Source organism: Cebus imitator, unplaced genomic scaffold (genome assembly GCF_001604975.1).
Source record: "Cebus imitator isolate Cc_AM_T3 unplaced genomic scaffold, Cebus_imitator-1.0 Scaffold565, whole genome shotgun sequence".
NCBI lineage: Eukaryota > Metazoa > Chordata > Mammalia > Primates > Cebidae > Cebus > Cebus imitator.
Window position 1 is genome coordinate 544,675 of NW_016107880.1, and position 23,212 is coordinate 567,886.

A 23,212-nucleotide genomic window follows, 5' to 3' on the forward strand; every position below is an offset into this window, starting at 1 on the left:
AAAAGAGAGAAAAGAAGGCAGGAGCTCAAGGATGTAATTTCTTTTTGGACCATCTTCTTTTTCAGGGGCTTAACGTCTTTTTTTTTTTTTTTTTTGAAAGGTAACAGATTTATCTTGAAGGTATTTATAGTGATTCCTGCTTAATGTCCAGCTAAGAAATTCTTTAAACTCTAAACAGAAAACAAAGTATTTCATTTTACAGGTAGAGATAAAAGGTGTTGAACAGGAAAATTTGAAAGAGGTGGGGTGAAAGTGTCTCCATCAAAGAAAAATTGATGACATCATATCTGTGGCTGATTTAACAGAGGGAGAGAACACAGGAAGGCAGAGGGGCTGGGGAGGGGCTGTAAGAGACAGGAGGAAAATTTCCCAGGGGAAAATGGGAGCAGCAAGCGGATGCTGGAAATGGCCATAAACTGCTAATTTCCTAAGTTTATTTATCCTCATTTGTACACAGGAAAACAAAGGCACAGTGTGGGTATATTAACAGTCCATATGAATGCCAGGACTGGTACGGCCTCAGGATCTAAGGAAGGAAAATGGTCAGGTACTTGGTAAGATGATTTGAAGGCAGACAAGTGTCAAAGAACTGATGGTCTGACTTGAGTCCTGGTGTATGGTGTAAGAGCATAGCAGACTATAATATTCAGCATAATTTCTGAGAAATCCACAGAAACTACAGTGTCCAGGGCATATTAGTAACTGAGGGTCATATAATTAAACAAATAATTCTTGTAGATGGTTCATTTGTAAGTTAGTGGACATTTCCTTTATAAGCAAGGATGTTGTCATTTTGACTTCAGAGAAATAGACAACTTTATATTTCTGAGGCACTTATGTTTTCTCTATTGTGGATGCTGTATCTTCCCTTACTAATGAAGGATCATAGGAATTGAGGTAATGAAACACAGTTCTCCTCTCTATGGTATTAATATTTTTCCCAGTGATTGCTTTTCTTCTCCTGTTTTCTAGATATGACAGAGCGCATGGTGTAAGTACCGAATAGCTAGGGGAACAGCTACCCCCGAGGTCCTCTGCTTTTGCCTGCTCTCCCGGGAAGTCCCTTCTTCCCTGCTTCCCTTCTGAATTGACCTCTTCTTCACCTGGATGTTAACACTATTTGTCTCCTTTCCCCAGACAAGGTTAGTCTTCCATTTTTAGCCCTGAAATACACATGAATTAGACTACTAGAATATTCACTGATCAATAATGTGAAAAAACAAAAGAGAGAAACCTATGAGTCAGAAGCCGAAAACTAGTGAGTCACCAAAAAGAGGGCGTCTCTATTCTATTAATTTCAACTGCACAGTTTATGATAACCAGCGTGTGAGAGATTCAGCCTTCATCCAAATAACGTATGTGAAGCCACACAGAAATTCAAGCTGTAGACAACATGGCACATTTAAGAGGTTACGATGTCAGTGTTGAGCATTGATTGCTGATAAATTATTGTGCATTGACCTCTTCAGCTTGGGCATTTCTTTCCGTATTATGGTTCCATAAAAACTCAGTTTGGGCCCATAATTGCCTCAGAGGGAAAGAGGTGTGTGTGTGTGTGTGTGTGTGTGTGTGTGTGTCTGTGTGTGTTAGGTAGAATGTGCTGGATTCGGGAGGCATAGTGGGATGCTGGCATTTTACTTTGAAATTTAGATGTACATGCCCAATAACTTGAGCCTTTTATATTTTAATTTAGGATATCTGAGCTCCATTCTTCCCTGACTGCTTCCAACCATGACTTACTGTTCTTAGCGCCGCTGTCATTCAATCAGGAATTCTCTGGAGCAGTCCCTCTAGTAACATTCAGTGGATCCCAGAATAGATTTAGCCTGTTGGGAGCATAATGCATGTTTTAGTCTCCTGGTCACATACAAATGAAATAGGAGGGGTGACAAATACAGAAATTTAGGAGCCCTATGACTCGACATCAGACAGACTTCTCAGATGTTTGGATTTCTATTATTATGTCTGATTACTTAAACCTAAAAAGTCTAAGACTGAATTCAGGTTTTTTCTCTAAATAGTTTTCCTTCTGAAATTTCATTGTTGTGTTTTGGTGATACTCTATGCCCCAGCTGCCAAGTTTTCCAGATTTTTAAAATATATTTACTCAGTTCAATTATTTATTCAACAAGTACCTGTCCAGTTGGCATCCTGTGTGAGTCACATACTGGGCACTCTGGGATGGAGAGACAGGTCAGTGCCCACCCTCGGGAGTTCACAATGCGGCAGGTCTCTTTCTGCATCCTCTCCCTCCTGTCTCTGCTGTCTTTAGTTTCTTCCTTCCCACCCCCATTGCAGCTGCTCTGATAAGCGGCCTTCTCCATCACACCTGGCCCACAGCAATCAAGTGCTCCACGGCCTCAGAGAGCCTAAAAGCTGCAGCTTCAAAATCCAGTTTCCACTAACCTCTTTCGGCAGTTCTCAACCTTGGTTCTGCATCAAATGCATTGGTACCTTTTTTTTTTTTTTTTTTTTTTTTTTTTTTTTTTTTTTTTTTTTTTGATCTGTCTGTTTTTGACATGGATGCCCAGGAACCCTCCTATAGAGGGCTTGGATCATATGTAATCTTGAAATGGTGCCTTCCTTGGGCTTCCAAAAAAGGGACAATTGTTCATTTGTTTGTATGTTTAGTTCTTTGTACTTCACTTTTACTGATTAATTGGTATTCCTGTGCCACTCTGTCCCTTCCACTAGACCATGACAGTCCTGAGGCCAAGAAATGCTACCCTACTCAGCTTTCTGTAAGTATTAGTTCCTTTTACCCCATCTTTAATGCCTAATGACAGACAGTAAGTTCTTGCTACATCTTGGTTTTATCAAGTATTCTCTTGCCATTTTGGTTACAGAGAAAATAGCAACCATGGGAGACTAACAAAGCCCCTGCATCCTGTTTGTCTTCTAGGGCCAGGGCAGGGCTAAATTGTGTTTGAAAGAACAGAAAATGAGTTGTTCCAATTTTCTCTTCCAGAATGTCCAAGAAGCACTTGAAATCCAGCATTCTCTTCTCTCCATGGGAAGCACCATTTCCTTTCTCATTTCTTTATTCATACTCTCTTTTCCTTGTCCCCAAGAAAGCTACCACCCTATTCTCACCAACCAGTGTAAAGCTATTTGTTTCTTGATAAGAACAGAGGTAACTCTAAGAGTGCTGCTCCAGCTGTGGAGCTTCACCTGGATGAATTTTTGCAGTTACAGTTGGAGGAGTGGTAATCATAGTTATCACAAGCAGCCTAGCTCATCAAGCCTTTTGAGTTATGTGTCCCTGGAAAAATTAGTACTCCTGTTCCCCACTCCACCCCTGGGCTTTTTTTTTTTTTTTTTTTTNTTTTTTGAGGCAGGGTCTTGCTCTGTTGCCCAGGCTGGAGTACAGTGGCACGATCACGGCTCACTGCTTCCTTGACTCCCAGTGTTCAAGTGGTCCTCCTACCTCACCCTCTCAAATAGCTGAGACTACAGGGACCTACCACGATGCCTGGCTAATTTTTAAAATTTTTCTGTAGATACAGGTTCTCACTCTGTTCCGCAGGCTGATCTTGGCCTCCTGAAGTTCTGGGATGACAGGTGCGAGCCACTGCACCCAGACACTTCATAAAACAATGCAGTGTTCTATGAAGTGCAATGTTTAGCTAAATAAGAAACCACAGTAATTGTATATAAAGAGGGCTGTGGTGAGGAGTGAATGGGATAGCGCAGGTTAAGGCTATCAACATAGCACCTGGCCCATGCTAAGCACTCAATACAAGAATAATCACGGTAACTCGTATTATCTTCATCACAGTCAGATAGACATTGCGAAAAGAGTCCCTAGGAATAATGATGGGCTTTGGAGGCGAGATGGAGCCCAGGGCAGAGGCACGGCTTCTTGCTCCTGGGGCAGCTCCAGGCAGTGCTGACCGGAACGGTTGAACGGTCAAGGACTGAAGAGTGGTTGAAGAGTGAATGACTCTGAAGGGAGCATTTGGGTTCCAATCCTTACATTTCCCCTTGTGCTGTTTTGCTACTTCCTTAAAAATCATTTCGTTGCTGGTCAGGTGCGGTGGCTCATGCCTGTAATCCTAGCACTTTGGGAGACCGAGGAGGGCTGATCACCTGAGGTCAGGAGTTCAAGACCAGCCTGGCCAACATGGTGAGACCCTGTCCCTACAACAAATTACAAAAATTAGCTGGGCGTGGTGGCAGGCACCTGTAATCCCAGCTACTCAGGAGGCTGAGGCAGGAGAATCACTTGCACCTGGGAGGTGGAAGTTGTGATGAGCCAAGATTGTGCCACTGCGCTCCAGCCGGAGTGACAGAGCAAGACTCCATCTGAAAAAAAAAAAAAAAAACATTTCATTGTTGTGAGGCATCAGAATAAAACCCTAAAGTTTTCTTAAAAGGAAAAATGTGTGTGTGTATTTGTTTGCTATTCGGTCATGCCATGGTGACTCATCTCAAGGATTTATAAATACTTATTATGCAAACCCTATGGATCCTAGTCAGCATTCACTCAGGAACTCAACCTGTCAATGTTTTTAGGCTGAGTTTGCTTCCTGTTATTTTGCGTGTAAGAGTGGTTCCCCTTTTTGCTGCTTCTTTTTCTGTCAATGGCAAGCTAAAAATCCACATTTGGAAAATATGACTACTCATTTACTGAATTATCACATTTTTAAAAATTGGAATCCATCACTAATAAACCCTGCTGGGCTTTTTCCTCTGTCTGGACTCCCCACCCACTGGGATTTTTCCACTGAATTTTATACATACAGTAGCCCCCCTCTTATCCATGGGAGATACATTCCAAGATCCCAAGTGGATGCCTGATGACCCAAACAGAGACAAACCCTGTATGTAAACATATAAATACACACACACACACACACACACACACACACACGCACACACACATCCCAAGTAACAACAAAGTTATTATGTCCAGCTCTTCCGTAAAATAAATATCAACTTGTCATCTCTTTGTAAAATTGTACACCTAGTTATATTTTTTCAGGTATAGTTAAACAAAAAATACCTATTTTCACAAGGTATTTGTATGCCATTTAGTTACTATCTTTGAATCCAAGCAGGAAGACTTAGCAAAGGCCCTGTACAGAAAGCTGTCATGTCTTGTATCAGGCTACAATTTATTTTTAAAGTCAAATTTCTCAAAGACAGGCATAGCAGTTGGATACAAATGACCTCTGAAGATATATCACATCTGTCCAAGAATGAAAATCATTTTTCATGCCCAGAAATTTTGAACTTTCCAAATTACTCTGTGAAAGTGTTTTACTCTCATGCAATGAAAGGCAGAAAAACCAAAACCAGTGATGGGGAAAAAATAACAGTTCCTTCCTATACAATTACCATACGCTTTTGATTCAGGTCGTTCAGTGCTCATTATGTTGCTTTTTTGGATTCTTCCTTCCTTTTCTGACTTTTGAGCCAATGCACGCAATGGGAACTGGATTATTCAAAGGCAGAAGAAGAAGAAATGCTGATGAAGCCTTGCTACAGGACGTGGGAAGGGAGTGACAGCCACTGAGTCTCTTTAGACTCCACTGCCGCTCCAGACTCCTCTTGACTTCTGACCCTGCCTGTGAATGAGTGGCTGTGGATCATCAGGTCACTGCTTTCCTTTCTGGCATCACTAATCTTGTATGAACAGCATTAACTACAGAAAGCATTCATTGAGATCCACGCTTCCTACTGTATTGCAGCGGATACTGGGACAACCACCACAGCAGCAGCAAACATTGCGTCGCTGTTACATATCTGTTTATTCAATCACTCCTCACTCATTCAGTCAGCAATATTGTTGAATGTGTCTGGTACTACTCTCCTAGATATTGGGGATAGGAGCAAGAAGGCGGGGTGCTTTCCCTCAGTTAACTTACAGTCTCCTGGGGGACATATATTATAACATGCCCTTGGTGGGATAGGGTTCTCTTCCTCCTTTGTCCCTTTATTTCCTTCCTCTCCTCATTCCATTGCAAGTGGAAAATTCCAGCCTAATAACAAATGGAAGTTATGCCATGCGTGGGATTCATGTTCCCATGGCAGAGGTGGGTTTGTTTAGGAGTTATTTCAAGTTGAAGAATGACAGCGTCCACTACCCTCCCAGGAAGAGGAACCTTTAGGGAATGAGTCTCCTCACTGGACCACGAGGAACAGCAGGAGGATGGAGCTGGATCATGCATGGACAGGGAGGGAGAAGAGAAGAGAAGAGCTCCAAGGGTTAGAAGGATTCTTGGACTCCCATATCTGGCTGACTTTCTAAAGACTGAAGATATAAAAGGGCAAGTAATGATGTGCACTACTTGCAAGATCATGCGAGTTCTGTTCTAGAGCTTGAGCACTTCTATGATCCACCAGGAGCACATTTGTGTTGTTTTCTTGTAACAGACTCTACCTACCACAGGACATGATGCAGGGTTACACACGATTTCTCGAAATATCCTATTGGAGTGAAAGTTTGTAAGCAGCTGATTCTTAATCTGATTTTACTTTGATTGCCACACAGTTTAGCGTAGTGTTTGCTTAAGAAGCTGACGAAGAAAAATCAAAGTAAAATCAGATTAAGAATCATCAGGGTTTCTGGGTGCAATGGCTCATACCTGTAATCTCAGCTCTTTAGGAGGCTGAGACGGGAGGATTGCTTGAGGCTCTGAGTTCGAGACCAGTCTGAACAACATGGCAAGACCCTGTCTCTCCAAAAAAATTAAAAAAATAGCTGGGTGTGGTGGCACAGGCCTATGGTCCCAGCTGCTTGGGAGGGTGAGGTTGGGGGGATGCTTGAGCCTCAGAGGCCAAGGCTGCAGTGAGCCATGATTGCATCACTGAACTCCAGCCTGAGTGACAGTGAGATTCTGTATAAAAATAGATAAATAAAATTTAAGAAGATAAAGAATCATTAGGGCACTTACGGTAGTTATCAGAAGGCAAACCATTCTACATTGGATTCGGTTTAGCTGCTTACGATACAAAACGCAAACTAACAGTGGCCTAAACACAGACAGGCAACCCTCCGGAAAAGCTGCCCAGAGCTGGGCAGTTAGGTGCTGGTATTTTGGTTCTTTGCTATCCACAGGCCTAGCTGCCTACTCTCCTTATGCTCTTCCTTTCTAGATCTAGCCACCAAATTTAAAGTCATCTCATGTTCTAAGACAGCTGCTGGCGGGCCAGCCTTCAAGCACAAGGCCAAAAGAAGAAGGAATGAGGCATTTGAGGCAACAAAAAGCACAGGAATCATACAATTGTGTGGAATGTATATATTTTTTGCTTCCAACTTTATTTATTAAATTTTCAATGCTATCTGTCCTTTCAGGGGTTGGTCCTTAGCTCCTCTATTCTTCTCATAAGAATGGAGGTGGGGATGCTACTACTTCAAGATCCACATCTTTCTCTAGTCCTTTTATTTTCATTAATGAATTAGCTTATTCATCAAATGTCTACTGAGCACCTATTTATCATAGGCCCTCGGCTAGTCATCGGAACCACAAGGATGAAAAAAAAATCCTGCTGGCCCCGCACAATGGCTTATACCTGTAATCCCAGCACTTTGGGAGGCCAAGGCGGGTGGATCACCTGAGGTCAGGAATTCGAGACAAGCCTGACCAACATGGTAAAACCCCGTCTCTACCAAAAATACAAAAATTAGCCAGGTGTGGTGGCACATGCCTGTAATCCCAGCTACTTGGGAGGCTGAGGCAGGAGAATTGCTGGAATCCAGGAGGCGGCAGCTGCAGTGAGCCAAGATCATGCCACTACACATCAGCCTGGGTGACAGAGTGAGACTCCGTCCCCCACCCCCCAAAAAAATCCCTGCCATCAGACACTCTCTGTCTAGTTGTAAGGAAGTTGTGAGCACAGTGGCCCCACTTTAATAAGTGTCACCAGAGGGGAGAGGGCACGGGAGAGAAAAGGCTCAAAGGGAGTGCAGCCAGGCTTTTCTGAAGTATGAGAAGCCTTCCCAGAAGACTTGATGTAGGTAGAAGACTGTTTAGAAACTCTTGATTGTCAAGGGGATGTATGTATTTCAGACAGAGAAATAGTACCTACGGGGCAGCAATAAATGAAATAGCCAATAGTCTGGGATGAATGGAGTATAGAATGTGGTGGTGGAGAGGATGCTGCTAACAGACCTCTGGGCTGGGCATGGTGGCTCATACCTATAATCCCAGCACTTTGGGAGACAGAGCTGGGAGCATTGCTTGATCTCAGGAGTTCGAGACCAGCCTGGTCAACATAGTGAGACCTTGTCTCTACCAAAAAATTAAAAATAAAAAAATTAGCTGGACATGATGATGCACACCTGTAGTCCCAGCTACTAGGGAGGCTGAGGAAGGAAGTTCCTTTCGGCCTAGGGGGTCAAGCCTGCAGTGAGCCATGATCACACCACTGAACTCCAGCCTGGGTGAGTTCAGTGGTGTGATTATGACCCTGTCTCAAACAACAACAACAATAAAACAAATCAGAAAAAAGAAAACAAACAAAAACCCCAATCCTCTAACTTCTCAGAAAAAATAACAGCCATGAGCATAAGCACCCAAAGTCATGATGCATCCCCAAATATGATGACATCTGTATCCACCTTTATTTATTACTGTGGCATCTCAAGTCTTCACACCTGGGAGCACAGGTGACTCTGTAATATCCTTGGGCATCTATCTCTCCCTTCCATCCCTCACCATCTCAGTTCAAGCCTGATCCCTTTCCACCTGGTGATTACCAAAGCCTCCTAACTGCTTCCAGCCTCAGCTCCATTCCCACCTCTCCTGGCCTCTTCAGTATCCTCCCCCCACCCAAGGAAGTGAATGTTCTGAAATGCACATCTGCTTGTTATAGCCCTGTCTACATAGAGCACACAATTTAGTGGATTCCCCTGGCCCCAAGGCAAAGTTCAGACTCCTCAGAGCAGCATTGATGGTTCTGACTGACACCTCCGCCCACCTGCCAGCCCCCACTCTGTCACTTCCACACAAAGAATTCCCCAGCCACTGCAAAAACACCTGCCACTGCCTAACTGAACCACAGCCTCAGAACAGCACCAGGGAGAGTTTCAAGGGCCAGGCCTGGGCATGAGACAGATTGTTTTCAGGTTCCACTGGCTATCCCAAGCTGCAAAGGGGGCTGGGAAATGCAGTCTGGCTGTGGCACAAGAGCAAGAGAAAGCTGGTCTTGCTGAGCACAGCCTGTCTGCTGTGGGTCCTTTGAACTGGTCTGTGTATTTGACATTTGTCTATTTCTTTTGATTCTATAAATTTTCTTTGACTATCTTGTTAGCAGATTGCTCCTGTTCTTGTCTTTCTTTCCTTTTTTTTTTTTGAAACAGGTTCTCATTCTGTCACCCAGGCTGGTATGCAGTGGCACCATCATGGTTCACTGTAGTCTCCACCTCAGGGGCTCAAGAGATCCTCCTGCCTCAGCCACCGGAACTGGGACTACAGGCATGTACCACCATGGCCAGCTAATCAAAAATAATTTATTTTGTAGAGATGGGGGTTTCATTATGTTGCTCAGGCTGGTCTTGAACTCCTGAGCTCAAGTGATTCTCCTGCATCATCCTCCCAAAGTACTGGAATTACAGTTGTGAGTCACCATGCCTGGCCCTATTTATATTCTTATATTGTGATTACAATATCCTTTCAATGTTCTGTGAAAACTAATTTAGTAATATTAGCATGTAGTTTCTAAAAGTTTTCTCATTTTTAAAAAATTCTGCTGGCTGCCTTACAAGACCTCCTGAAAGAAGAACTAAACATAGAAAGGAACAAGTACCAGCCACTCCAAAAATGTACCAAATGGTGAAGAGTATCGACACAATGAAGAAACCATGTCAACTAATGGGCAAAACAAGCAGCTAGCATCAAAATGGCAGGATCAAATTCACACATAACAATATTAACTTTAAATATAAATGGGCTAAATCCCCAATCAAAAGACACAGACTGGCAAATTGGATAAAAATTCAAAACCCATCAGTGTGCTGTATCCAGGAAACCCATCTCACATGCAAGGACACACATAGGCTCAAAATAAAGGGATGGAGGAAGATTTACCAAGCAAATGGAGAGCAAAAAAAAGCAGGAGTTGCAATCCTAGTCTCTGATAAAATAGACTTTAAACCAAATAAGATCAAAAGAGACAAAGAAGGCCATTACATAATGGTAAAAGGATCAATGCAACAAGAAGAGCTAACGATCCTAAATATCTATGCACCCAATACAGGAGCACCCAGATACATAAAGCAAGTTCTTAATGACCTACGAAGAGAGTTAGACTCCCACACAATAATAGTGGGAGACTTTTAACACTCCACTCTCAATATTAGACAGATCAATGAGACAGAATATTAACAAGGATGTCTAGGACTTGAACTCATATCTGGACCAAGCAAACCTAATAGACATCTACAGAAATCTCCACCCCAAATCCACAGAGTATACATTCTTCTCAGCAACACACGGCACATACTCTAAAACTGACCACATAATTGGAAGTAAATCACTCCTCAGCAAACGCAAAAGAATGGAAATCATAACAGTCTCTCAGGCCACAGTGGAAACAAGTTAGAACTCGGAATTCAGAAACTAACTTAGAACCACACAACTTCATGGAAACTGAACAACTGGCATCTGAATGTTGACTGGATAAACAATGAAACGAAAGCAGAAATAAAGATGTTCTTTGAAACCAATGACAACAAAGACACAACATACCGGAATCTCTGGGACACATTTAAAGCAATGTCTAGAGGAAAATTTATACCAATAAATGCCCATATGCAAAGCAAGGAAAGATCTAAAATTGACACCCTATCATCAAAACTGAAAGAGCTAGAGGAGCAAGATCAAAAAACCTCAAAAGCTAGCGGAATACAAGAAATAAGTAAGATCAGAGCAGAACTGAAGGAGACAGAGACACAAAAAACCCTTCAAAAAATCAATAAATCCAGGAGCTGGTTTTTTGAAAAGATCAACAAAATAGACCGCTAGCCACATTAATAAAAGAAAAAGAGAGAATAATCAAATAGATGCAATTAAAAATGATAAAGGGGATATCATCACAGATTCCAGAGAAATACAAACTACCATCAGAGATTACTAAAGACAACGCTATGCACATAAACCAGTGGAAGAAATGGATAAACTCCTGGACACTTGCACCATTCCAAGCCTAAACCAGGAAGAAGTTCAAACCCTTAATAGACTGATAACAAGGGCTGAAGTTGAGGCAGCAGTTAATAGCCTACCAAGCAAAAAAAAAGCCCAGGTCCAGATGGGCTCACAGCCAAATTCTATCAGACGTACAAAGAGGAGCTGGTACCACTCCTGAAACTATTCCAAACAATCCAAAGAGAGGGAATCCTTCCCAAATCATTTTATGAGACCAAAATCATCCTGACACGAAAACCAGCAGAGACTTAACAAAAAAAGAGAAAACTGCAGGCCAATATCCATGATGAACATAGATGCAAAAATCTTCAATAAAATACTGGCAAATTGATTGCAACAGCACATCAAAAAGCTTATCCATCACGATCGAGTAGGCTTCATCCCAGGGATGCAAGGCTGGTTCAACATACACAAGTCTATAAATGTAATCCACCACATAAACAGAACCAAAGACAAAAACCACATAATTATCTCAATAGATGCACAGAATGCCTTTGACAAAATTCAATGACCCTTTATGTTAAAAAGTCTCAATAAACTAGGTATTGATGGAATGTATCTCAAAATAATAAAAACTATTTACGACAAACCCACAGCCAATATCATACTGAATGGGCAAAAACTGGAAGCATTCCCTTGGACTGGTACTAGACAAGGATGCCCTCTCTCACCACTCCTATTCAATATAGTATTGGAAGTTCTAGCCAGAGCAATCAGGCAAGAAAAAGAAATAAAGGATATTCAATTAGGAAAGGAGGAAGTCAAATTGTCTCTATTTGCAGATGACATGATTGTATATTTGGAAGATCCCGTTATCTCAGCCCAAAATCTCCTTAAACTGATAAGCAACTTCAGCAAAGTCTCAGAATACAAAATCAATGTACAGAAATCACAAGCATTCCTGTACACCAATAACGGACTTAAAGAGAGCCAAATCAAGAACAAACTTCCATTCACAATTGCCACAAAGAAAATAAAATACCTAGGAATACAACTAACAAAGGATGTAAAGGACTTCTTCAAGGAGAGCTACAAACCACTGCTCAAGGAAATAAGAGAAGAAACAAACAAGTGGAGAAACATTTCATGCTCGTGGTTAGGAAGAATCAATATTGTGAAAATGGCCATACTGCCCGAGGTAATTTATAGATTCAATGCTATCCCCATCAAGCTACCTATGACCCTCTTCGCAGAACTGGAAAAAGCCACTTTAAACTTCATTTGGAACCAAAAGAAAGCCCACATAGCCAAGAAAATATTAAGCAAAAAGAACAATGCTGGAGGCTTCATGCTACCTGAATTCAAACTATACTACAAGGCTACAGTAATCAAAACAGCATGGTACTGGTATCAAAACAGAGATATAGACCAATGGAACAGAACAGAGGCCTCACAGGCAATGCCATACATCTACAACCATCTGATCTTTGACAAACCAGACAAAAACAAGCAATGGGGAAAGTATTCCCTGGTTAATAAATGGTGTTGGGAAAACTGGCTAGCCATGTGCAGAAAGCAGAAACTGGACCCCTTCCTGACACCTTACACTAAAATTAACTCCAGATGGATTAAAGACTTAAACATAAGACCTAACTCCATAAAAACCCTCAAAGAAAACCTAGGCAAAACCATTCAGGACATAGGCATAGGCAAGTACTATGACTAAAACACCAAAAGCTGGCAACAAAAGCCAAAATAGACAAATGGGATCTAATTAAACTCCACAGCTTCTTCTGCACAGCAAAAGAAACAATCATTGGAGTGAACCGCCAACCAACAGAATGGAAAAAAATTTTTGCAATCTACCCATCTGACAAAGGGCTAATATCCAGAATCGACAAAAGACTAAAACAGATTTACAAGAAAAAAACAAACAAACCCATTCAAAAGTGGATGAAGGATATGAACAGATATTTTTCAAAAGAAGACATATATGAGGCCAACAAACATACATAAAAATGCTCATCATCACTGATCATTAGAAAAATGTAAATCAAAACCACATTGAGATACCATCTCACACCAGTTAGAATGGCGATCATTAAAAAATCTAGAGACAACAGATGCTGGAGAGGATGTGGAGAAATAGGAACACTTTTACACTGTTGGTGGGAGTGTAAATTAGTTCAACCACTGTGGATAACAGTGTGGTGCTTTCTCAAGGACCTAGAAATAGAAATTCCATTTGACCCAGCAATCCCATTACTGGGTGTATATCCAAAGGAATATATATCGTTCTGTTATAAAGACACATGCACACGTATATTAATTGTGGCACTGTTTACAATAGCAAAGACCTGGAACCAACCCAAATGCCCATCAATGATAGACTGGACAAGGAAAATGTGGCACATATACACCATGGAATACTATGCAGCCATAAAAAACGATGAGTTCGTGTCCTTTGTAGGGAAATGGATCAATCTGGAAACCATCATTCTCAGCAAACTGACACAAGAACAGAAAATCAAACACTGCATGGACAATGAGAACACCTGGACACAGGGAGGGGAGCATCACGCACTGGGGTCTGTTGGAGGGGAACAAGGGAGGGACAGCAGGGGTAGGGAGGTTGTGGAGGGATAACATGGGGAGAAGTGCCAGATATAGGTGATGTGGGGATGGAGGCAGCATACCACATTGCCATGTATGTACCTATGCAACAATCGTGCATGTTCTGCACATGTACCCCAGAACCTAAAGTGCAATTAAAAAAACATATATATATATATATATATATATATATATATATATATAAATAAAATTCTGGCCAGGCACGGTGGCTCACGCCTATAATCCCAGAACTTTGGGAAGCCGAGGCAGGTGGATCACTTGAGGTCAGGCGTCCAAGACCAGCCTGGTCAACATTGTGAAACCCCGTCTCTACTAAAAATCCAAAAAATTAGCTGAGTATGGTGGTAGGTGCCCATAATCCCAGCTACTCAGGAGTCTGTGGCAGGAGAATCACTTGAACCTGGGAGGCGGGGGTTGCAGTAAGCGGAGATCTCACCACTGCACTACAGCCTGGGCAACAAGGGCAAAACTCTCTCTCAATAAAAAAGAAATTCTTTCTGTTTTCATTGAGGTCATTTATTCTGAAAGTTCCTTTACGCTCTAGTGTCTCTTGCGCTTTTGGGTACCTCAAATCATGATTGCTAACACTTGCTTTCTGTTTACCGGGTACTATAATAAGCATTTACATATGCATTCATTTAATATTAAAAACACCTCTCTAAGGTAAGGACTATTACTAATCCCAATATAGAGATAAGGAAACGGACGCATAGGGTTTCCCTTACACAGGTAAGGAAACTGATCAGTGCCCAGGTCCACACAGCTAGTAAGTGAAGGAGTTGGATCCAAATCCAGACAGTCTGACCCTACAGTCTTCCTTTCAAATGTGTAGTGCACTTTGGATATCTGCCTGTGATTAAAAGTTTCAAGCACTAAATTAGACAATATAGGCAGTTGTCAGAGGCTTTCTCTGCTTTTGTGCAAAGCGGACAAATCACGATAATCATTTTTATATGCTCTATTCTCCTCAACTCGCTGACATTTCTTTCTCCTTTTCAGCGCAGGTTTCTCATACTTCATGGAGAAATAGAAAGCACCAGATGACAGCTACCATGCATTTTTGTCCCCATTGCTATAGGATGCTTCTAACAATCATAAAATTATGAAACACCGAACTCCTTAAGAGTTGTCCATTTGTGGATTTATCTGACGGTAACTATTAAATATTTAAAAGTACCTTTAATGTATCTACTTGTGATGATTGTCTGAATAATCTATTCTCTGAATTCCATCATAAAACCATTTGATGATCAAAGTCATGGATGAACATATTACTATAATCCTAAGCGGATAAGATAGAGATCTGTTTATAATATACACAACATATTTTTTTATTCCTAAACTAATAAGATGATTATCAAGCTGTAAGAGACTGTGAAAATCAATACTGTATACTTGGCTATACTTGGTGAGAATTTTGGAAACATATTTGTTCTTTTATTTGTGTTCTGGAAGATACTTAGACTACTTTTAAGGACAAGTCTAGGCCTCCTTATCCTTCACAGCAAATAGCAAACATAGTTATTACTGGGGGTGAAGAGACACTGGTCAAGGGGTACAAAAGTACAGTCAGATAAAAGAATGTGTTCTAGTGTTTGATAGTACACCAGGGCAATTATAGTTAACAAACATTTATCGTACACTTCAAAGTAGCTAGAAGAAAAGAACTGTCATGTCCCCAACACAAAGAAAAGATAAATGTTTGGGGTGATAATATACCAACTGCTCTGATTTGATCATTACACATTGTGTGCAGGTATCAGAATATCACATATCCCCCCACAATATGTACAACTGTTGTATGTTAATAAAAATAAATAAAAATAAAAAGACCAAAATAGTAATTAATTATAGTGTCATTCTTAGAATAGGGCCAATCTGGACAAGAATCTATTCAACACCGTATCCTCATTTTCTGGCACCCCGTACACCCTGCAGAAGTAGTTTTGACTGGTCCTGCAGAGGTTCCACCCCACCCTCACCAGGTGTAGGTGGATGCCAGGTGCCAGGCTGGGAGAGGCTCTAAGTTCTAAGGAGAGTGTCGGTGGACGGTGTGCTTTGATCTTTTTGTTCATACGGCCCTGCCTTTGATTAACAGCACAGAACACTGGGCCCAGACTCTTGCCAGAGGATGCCTTTGAACTGTTTGTCGCTCACCTTTTATTGAAAGCTCTTGACAGAAATATTAAAGAAAAAGTATTTAAAGGATGTGTGGTCAATGCATTCCTGATGGTGACTCTTTTGTGGATTGAAAGCTCAGAAGTCCCACCCTGGAAAAGTACTGAGACCTATGCAGACAATGGCGTGTATAACTTCAGAGGCCTGGGCTCTCTCTTGAAGTGTGTATGATGCCCTAGAGGGTCCTGTCCATGATGGAAAATAAGCTGCAGTGTTTGCCACCTCTAATCAATTGGTAGCGAAGACTCAGAGCACTGTTTGAAATGGACCTGAGCCCAGTTTGGTCTAAGCAGAAAAGAGTTCTATATGGATCCACACACTGTATGTAGGGGTGAGGAACCTCCTGGGCCATGGGCTATGTTTTTGATAACTTTACTCTGGAAATTAAGGTAAACTACTAGCAAGCTGTGTACGTTGACCACACACTTTACATACTCAGTTTGCATTTAGGGAAAATTTTTAAAAGTTTTCCATGACACCTGTCTTCACTTTTTTGTCAGAGAACACTGGCCATGACATGTCAGATAAAATGTCCTTGTCAGACCTAAGTGTCAGGAAAATCTTTGCTTCACTGGAGAATTTTATTCTTTCAGGGCAAAATATGAATGACATACAGTATTCCTCTTTGCTTTTTCTTTTAGGAATATCAGCTTAATGTCAATAATTGCATTGCATGCAATAACAAAAACCATACAATGATACTAATTTTTATTTATATTTCTATCAATCTATCCCACTGTTGAGCAAGTAATTCTTATATACCACTCCAAAGCCTTTGTGGAACAAATCAAGATATATAAAGGTAAACAATAATATTGTATAGAGGTTAATACTTGAATTCTCCCATGAAAAACAAAAGTTCTTCTCTCTTTGGCTTCAGAAAATTCATTAATTTTCCTGCTTTAAGACTGATAGTAATGAACACATGCTATCAGCACATTTAAGTATCTGACTAACTACAGTTCAAGGCTCCCCTTTCATACTCCTCTCCAGTATGACTGAATAACTTCTTTTCCCTCCAGACAGATATTTAGCCTTAAATTTTATATAGAAGGAGGAAGAACAAAAAATTTTAAAATATAAAAGCAATATAATTCTATAGTGGGATTCAGAGTTGTTCATTTTTAATAAAAAAAAATCACTAGTTCAAATTACTTCTCCGAAATGAGTTTCCCAGCTCACCACCGCTGGTGAGCCGCCTCACCTGTTACCTTCAGTGTTTGCCCATCATATTTTCCCCTTTAAGTGTGGAATTGTTCCCAATTCAAAGATATGTGGGAGAGAGGTGCCTGGATGGGTAGGATGCACAGAAAACCTTGTATACGTTCTCCAGGAGAAGTTTCTGTAGAAGAATCTAACAGCCGCAACAGATGACATCTGGGGAGGTTTGTAGCTAGCATCATGAAGGAAGCCTTAACTGTTACACAATCTTTGCAATACTTTTCTTCTGAATTTCTTAGGACCAGGAAGCTCTATTGCTCAAGTTGATTTTAAAGCCCACTGGTTTCAAAACCTGCAAAAGTGTTCATTGAATTAAAAAACTTGTTTCTCAACCTCTCGGTTTGTTGCCAAGTTTGGTAGACCGGAAGTTTCTACCTGCAATGCTCCAGCTGAGCCAGCACTGCAAGGGAGAAGGCAGGGGGCCCTGGGCTCCGTTCTGCGTCAGTGCCCTCCTACCTGTGTGATCTCTGCAAAGTTATTTAGTCAATCTCTCAGTCTCAGTTTTTGCATATATCAAGTAGGGATAAAAGTCATATCCAACTTTCAGATTAACTGTTCAAATTAAATGCATGTCATGTAAAGTATATGGAGTATACTAAATGCTCAATAAATACCAGTTCCTTCCCTTGGCCTTTCAGCCCCTCAACTCCCCGGCAATATTTTCAGGTGAAGAAGAGGTGAGAATTTTCGGTGTTATTTACACCAAAGATCATGTTTCAGTAGTCAAAATAAAAGTGACCCTATAATCTAAGGAGATTAGTGAGGAAATTAATGTGGTCTGAGAAGAGGACACAATAAGTAAAAGCAGGCCTGTGCAGAAAACCTGGAAAAAGTATGTTGCACATCATCTCTGCATCCTTCCCTCCCTCCTCCTTCTCTCTCCCACAGGGTAGTACAGCAAAGAAGGTAGAACTCAGGGCAGGGCGTGTGTCTGTTTTGTTCACTGGTGTACCCCAACTGTGCAGAATCCTTATCTAGATTGGAAGCTCGATAAATATTTGATAAACTGAATTAAATACTCAGAAAGAAAACAGACATGTTTTGGGACTTGATATCCTGTTTTCCCTGGAGTTCAGCAATAAAAATTTTTAACAAAAAATTAAAGTCTTTAATTTTCTATCACAGAAAAAGGTGTTAGATTAGATAAAGTATTCATTTTCCTCAAGCACATACCAAAAAAAAAAAAAAAATCCCCCCCGAACAAATAAACATCAACAAATGATTTCTGGAAATGCAATGTAGCACTAGGTTACAAATAAAGGAAAGAGCGCCCCTGCTGAAACTGCTGTTTATCTTGCAAGGGCCCTCCAGGGTGCGGCTCTCTCACCCTCTTCCCGCCCAGTCTTAAACTTCACTCTGAGTATGCAGAACACAGCTACGACAGGGACAGGAGAAGGTAGTTTATTTGCATAATACAAACAAAGACTCCCAGGTGAATGGTTTGCCAGTTATCAATGTTTGCTTTGCTGATTAGTGAAACATTAAGTCTACCTAAAGCCTAATGTGCTATGCTTTTTTTTTTTTAACCAGAAAGTTGGTCAATGGAGAAGGAGTCAATTGGCAACATTCAGTTCAACTAATTAATGACTCAGTTTGCTTTTCAAAAGCTACTAACAGACAGCATTAATCTTATCACTCTCTAAGCATAATCTGGTTGTAAGGAATCACTCAAATGCCTTAAGTTAGGCTGCAAAGTTTTGAAGGAAAATGTCAGAGATTTTGTTTTGTTCTGTGGGGGAGGAGACTCCATAAGTGCTGAGGCAGGAATCAGAAGCCTCAGCCTATTACCATATAAACAACGAAAAAGAAAATAACTAGAGATATAACCATCGTAGTTATTCATAGGTGATCTTAGTTACTCATATGTGATCTTAGTTATTCATAGGTGATTTTAGTTCTTTTACTAATGCCTCTCAGTTAGTGGAAGTGTGAACCTGGGTAACATTGTGAAAGGAATGACCTTAAGGCAAGACGCTTTAAGCCCTCTGTCAGCCCGTGGAAGGGCTGCTGGAGGGCGCTTTGGCGGCACGGCAGCCCAGCACTGGGAAAGCATCTGCCGTTTAGCAAGCTGCGGAAGGAGATGTCAGAGATGTCTCTTTCCCCGGAGAAGTTAGGAGAAAACTCTGCTCCTCCGAGCTCTTGCGGTAGGCCTGACAGCTGTCAGGTAGGCCTGCAGACATCCCGGGGATTAATTGTCTCTATGTGATGCTGTGCGTCAGTGGTCAGGTTCCAGGTCCACTCTCAAGTTCCGCTTCTGCACCTGGTTCCTTTTTTCTTAGAAGAGATAATTATTAAAAGGAATATAAATCTTAATGTCTTTGTTCTTTCTTGACAAGTATGGAAAAGTGCTGATGCATTATGCTCCTTACCTCATCTCAGCTACTAGAAAGTCTTGGGACCCTACCTACATGACATGTGATGTACTTGACCCTATCACTAACCACCAATGTCATGCCCTATCTACCCTGCTCCCAGCTTTGTACTCAATAAAAGTCAGAGTGTGTGGACCTCGGGGCCACTGCCAGACTCCATGCGTTGGTTAGCAGTGGACCCCTGGGCCCAAACTCTCTTTTCTCTATCTCTGTGTCTTGTGTCTTTTACATCTACAGTTTCTCATTCCACACCAGCAGAGGGGGCTCAAAGGACCCTGTAGGGTTGGACCCTACATGGTTTTGGATGTCTGGCATCTGATAAGCAATGGATATTTTGGTAACCCCAAACAGCATTTCTCTGGATACTAACAATGATTACATTAATAGAAATAGAGATTTGTGGAGAGTTCCACCGTGATGTGCTCTGGGAAAACCCACGATGACGGTGAAAGAAGAAGGATCGGGTGGAAGGGCAGCCAGAGTCTCGAGCTGCGATGCCCTTCTGAACTGGCCCAAATTGAAGCAGTGGAGACGAGTCTTTGTGTCCCCTTCAGTGGCCAGACATTGGATGTGGGCTACCCATGGAGGAAGCATGACCTCGTGTGAGGCAGCTACCTTTGGCCAAAAGCAATTTTCCAGAAGGGAAGCAGCTTAGAGCCATCAGTTGCCATGACTTCCAGCAGCTGATGGAACAAGTACCTTGGCTCTGAAGGGGTATCTGCATGGCCAACTACAGCATCCACTAAAAATGGCAAGTTTAAATAACAAAATATTTAGGAATGAGTACTTCCCATGTAACCTGTATATAAAGGACGCTTAACAAATATTTGTCAAATGAATAAATGAGTGGTTATTTGGATGGAAGAATGATAAGCAATGGATTTAAACTCCATCTAATGGATTTAAATAAGGCTGAAGACAAATACAGAATTATAATAATAAACCACTCAGAGCAGAAGAACTTCTAGCCTAGGTATCTGTATTATGACTTTATCATTAGATTTAGTTATTCAAATTCTGAATTTATTAACCCTTATGGCAAAATTAGAGGGAAAGGATAGAAAAGGGACTCTGATTTGGGGGATCAAGGTTCAACAAGTGAGGGCCCCCCACTCACCTGCAAAGGGTTATCATTCTACTGAAGAAGGAGACCCAGGCATCTAGGATCACCTCCGCCTTGACTTCCACACTGCATTTCAATAGAAGAAAAGGCTAGCCAACATGCCTACTAAATCACCTTCCTGTAAATAGCAGGCATGGTATGGGGGAATCTCTCTGGAAGACATTGTTATTATTTAGACCAGATCGAACCCCCACCCCACTCCTCCATCGACCAAGGCCCTTTCATATGTGATTTCTAAAGCTGTAAACCCAAGACCCTTTCATGTGTGATTTCTAAAACTGTAAACGGAAGACCCTTTTCACTTGTAATTTCTAAGGTTGTGAACCTAAGATTCTTTCATGTGTAATATCTAGAGTGTAAGCCTATATAAAGGCAGAGCTTGGTCATTTAGACAAATTGTCGCCTGGCTCCCGGCCGCAATAATAATAATAATAATAACAAATAAACACCTCTTCCTTCCCAGTTTGGTGTCCGAGAGGCTTCTCGTGGCCGATCCTGCTTCAGTACTACATAAGAGTTTGACAGAAAAACTCAAGGCTTTAAAAAGCAAATAATTAGTCTCTGTGAAGCAGCTGAAAGAAGTGAAAAACATCATTGATTGAATTTTTTCAGAATTAATGACTCTTCCTGCTTGGAGCCCTTTCAACTAAGGTAATCAGCCTCTAAAGTTCTTGTGAAGGCCGTTTCTGAGCACAGTCTATTCTGCTCCATCTGGTGGCCCAGTTCCCCTTCCTTTGGGTGTCTGGGCATGCTCATCTTGCAGCCAGCTGTCTAATCACAAAGACCTTTTCCCAACATTATGCATTAGAAGATGCCCATTACTTTATAAAGTTATATAAATTAGAATCTATTTTATCCAGGGGCTTATATGGCTAATTTCCAAAATGCTTTATCTTCTTTTCTCAGTGATCTTCATACCAGGGTTGAGTCTAACACTTAGGCCATAAACATCTCTGTCACTTAAGATTTATCTGATTAAAAGCTTAAAAATACAATTTTCATATATTTTCAAGATATAATTTTTTTACGCAGTCTTTTTTTTAAATGAAAAGTCCTTCTAGTTTTCATTATGCAAATTTGTATTTTTCAGACATGCCTTTTTAACTCTTCAATATCTTTGGTGAAAAATTTCTGTCCATATAAGGTAAATATAACTTATTGGCACCTCATGAGGGATATATTTCTTTTGCTTAAGATAGTCACGTTGTTTGGGGGAATTTTTTGTTCTAATGATTAAAATATTTTGTTCTAATCATTAAAAGATATCGTTAAACTAGATTATTAAGTAAGATACTTCTGCTGTGTTGCAGGATTAATCTTTAACCAGAATCCCTGGCTATGCCTGTCCAGGGAATCTAGGAATGGAGACACACAGGCGCACGTACACACACACAGACAAATACACCCCTCCCCAAACCTGGAATTTCACCAAGAGCAAATTATATCCCCTTTATATAGAGATTAGCTCTTTCCTTCGTCCCCCCTGTTAAAATATTCCTAAATAGGCCAGGCCCAGTGGCTCACGTCTGTAATCCCAGCACTTTGGGAGGCTGAGGCAGGTGGATCACTTGAGGTCAGGAGTTCAAGAACAGCCTGGCCAACATAGTGAAACCCCATCTCCACTAGAAATACAAAAAAAATTAGCTGGGCATGGTGCTGGGTGCCTGTAATCCCAGCTACTCAGAAGGCTGAGGCATGAGAATCGCTTGAACACGGGAGGTGGAGATTGCAGTGAGCTGAAATTGAGCCATTGCACCCAGCCTGGGCGACAGAGTGAGATTATTTTAGGGAAAAAAAAGTCCCTAAATAAAGTGCTCTTAAGGTGACAGGGTGCCAGAGACTCAACAGTATGTGTATTTCCCAATTCCGATGTTAGAGGAAAAGAGTGAAGTTTACCCAGATCTAAGCCTAATGCATGAATCAGCACTGGAAGAAATGTAACATAATTCAAGAATCATGATAGAACATTTATCAATCATAGTAAACAGTAAATATTTACTGATGGACATGAATGAAGGCATATATTTATTTTTAAGCCAGGAATAAGAGTTAATGGTAGACACAGCAGTATGACTCTAATGAACAATTTTGTATATTTTTTTCCCCTTTTCTGCTTTCGTCAATAACCTGAGCCCTACTTTCAAGGCTGAGAAAGATAAAGACTTAAAATAGAATCATTCCTTTCATGCAACCATAAATTAAGTAACTATCTTGTTCTTATTCTAGCTTTCATCTAAAGAAGGAACACCTCTGGATTCCTCTTCTGAAAGATTTGATCTACACTATAAATGAAGGCAAAAACATCACTGGTCTCCACTTGGAGTGGATATTATGATGACTCTGAATCTTATGTTTAGGACTGAGTCCCAGAGAAACACCTACTGTAAATCAAAAATAAAACTCTAAGCCCCCCAACTGACTGAATGAACCCTACTTGGGTCTGCCAAGTAGACCCAAACCAACCTGAAAAACTAGTTTAGGAGAGAATGTGGGGTGGGGCAGTCATGTCTGACATGTTTCATTACACTTGTCCTCCCTTTGGAATACAGGCAACCACTGACCAGCATTAACATTAAAATAGACATCTTAAGGCT

General features: G+C 41.1%; 2 protein-coding genes across 17 annotated transcripts in view; one reads left to right on the forward strand and one right to left on the reverse strand.

The window, feature by feature from the left end:
- Positions 1 to 16,325, forward strand: part of LOC108294152 — a 93,509-nt gene extending 77,184 nt beyond the window's left edge. For 2 of the 13 annotated variants that reach the window (XR_005197891.1, XR_001820927.2), the window contains 4 exons: positions 101 to 215; positions 973 to 1,142; positions 2,695 to 2,741; positions 14,724 to 15,554. Coding sequence is in view for 6 of the 13 variants with exons in the window: in XM_017515921.2 (XP_017371410.1) it covers positions 2,695 to 2,741; positions 14,729 to 14,830 (149 nt within the window). In the remaining 7 variants the exon portion in view is untranslated. Of the gene's footprint in view, positions 1 to 100; positions 216 to 972; positions 1,143 to 2,694; positions 2,742 to 4,031; positions 4,051 to 5,452; positions 6,621 to 9,307; positions 9,327 to 14,723; positions 15,555 to 15,822 lie in introns of those variants that run through there. The other 11 variants (XR_005197889.1, XR_005197890.1, XR_005197892.1 and 8 more) reach the window with 10 other exon arrangements.
- The window catches only part of DLGAP1 (DLG associated protein 1), a 980,899-nt gene that overhangs the window by 505,143 nt on the left and 452,544 nt on the right, over positions 1 to 23,212 (reverse strand). For 3 of the 4 annotated variants that reach the window (XM_037734016.1, XM_037734014.1, XM_037734017.1), the window contains exon 4: positions 1,741 to 1,826. The exons of the other annotated variant lie outside the window; for it this stretch is intronic. The gene's annotated coding sequence lies outside the window, so the exon portion shown is untranslated. The remainder of the gene's footprint in view (positions 1 to 1,740; positions 1,827 to 23,212) is intronic. 4 annotated transcript variants of the gene reach the window in all.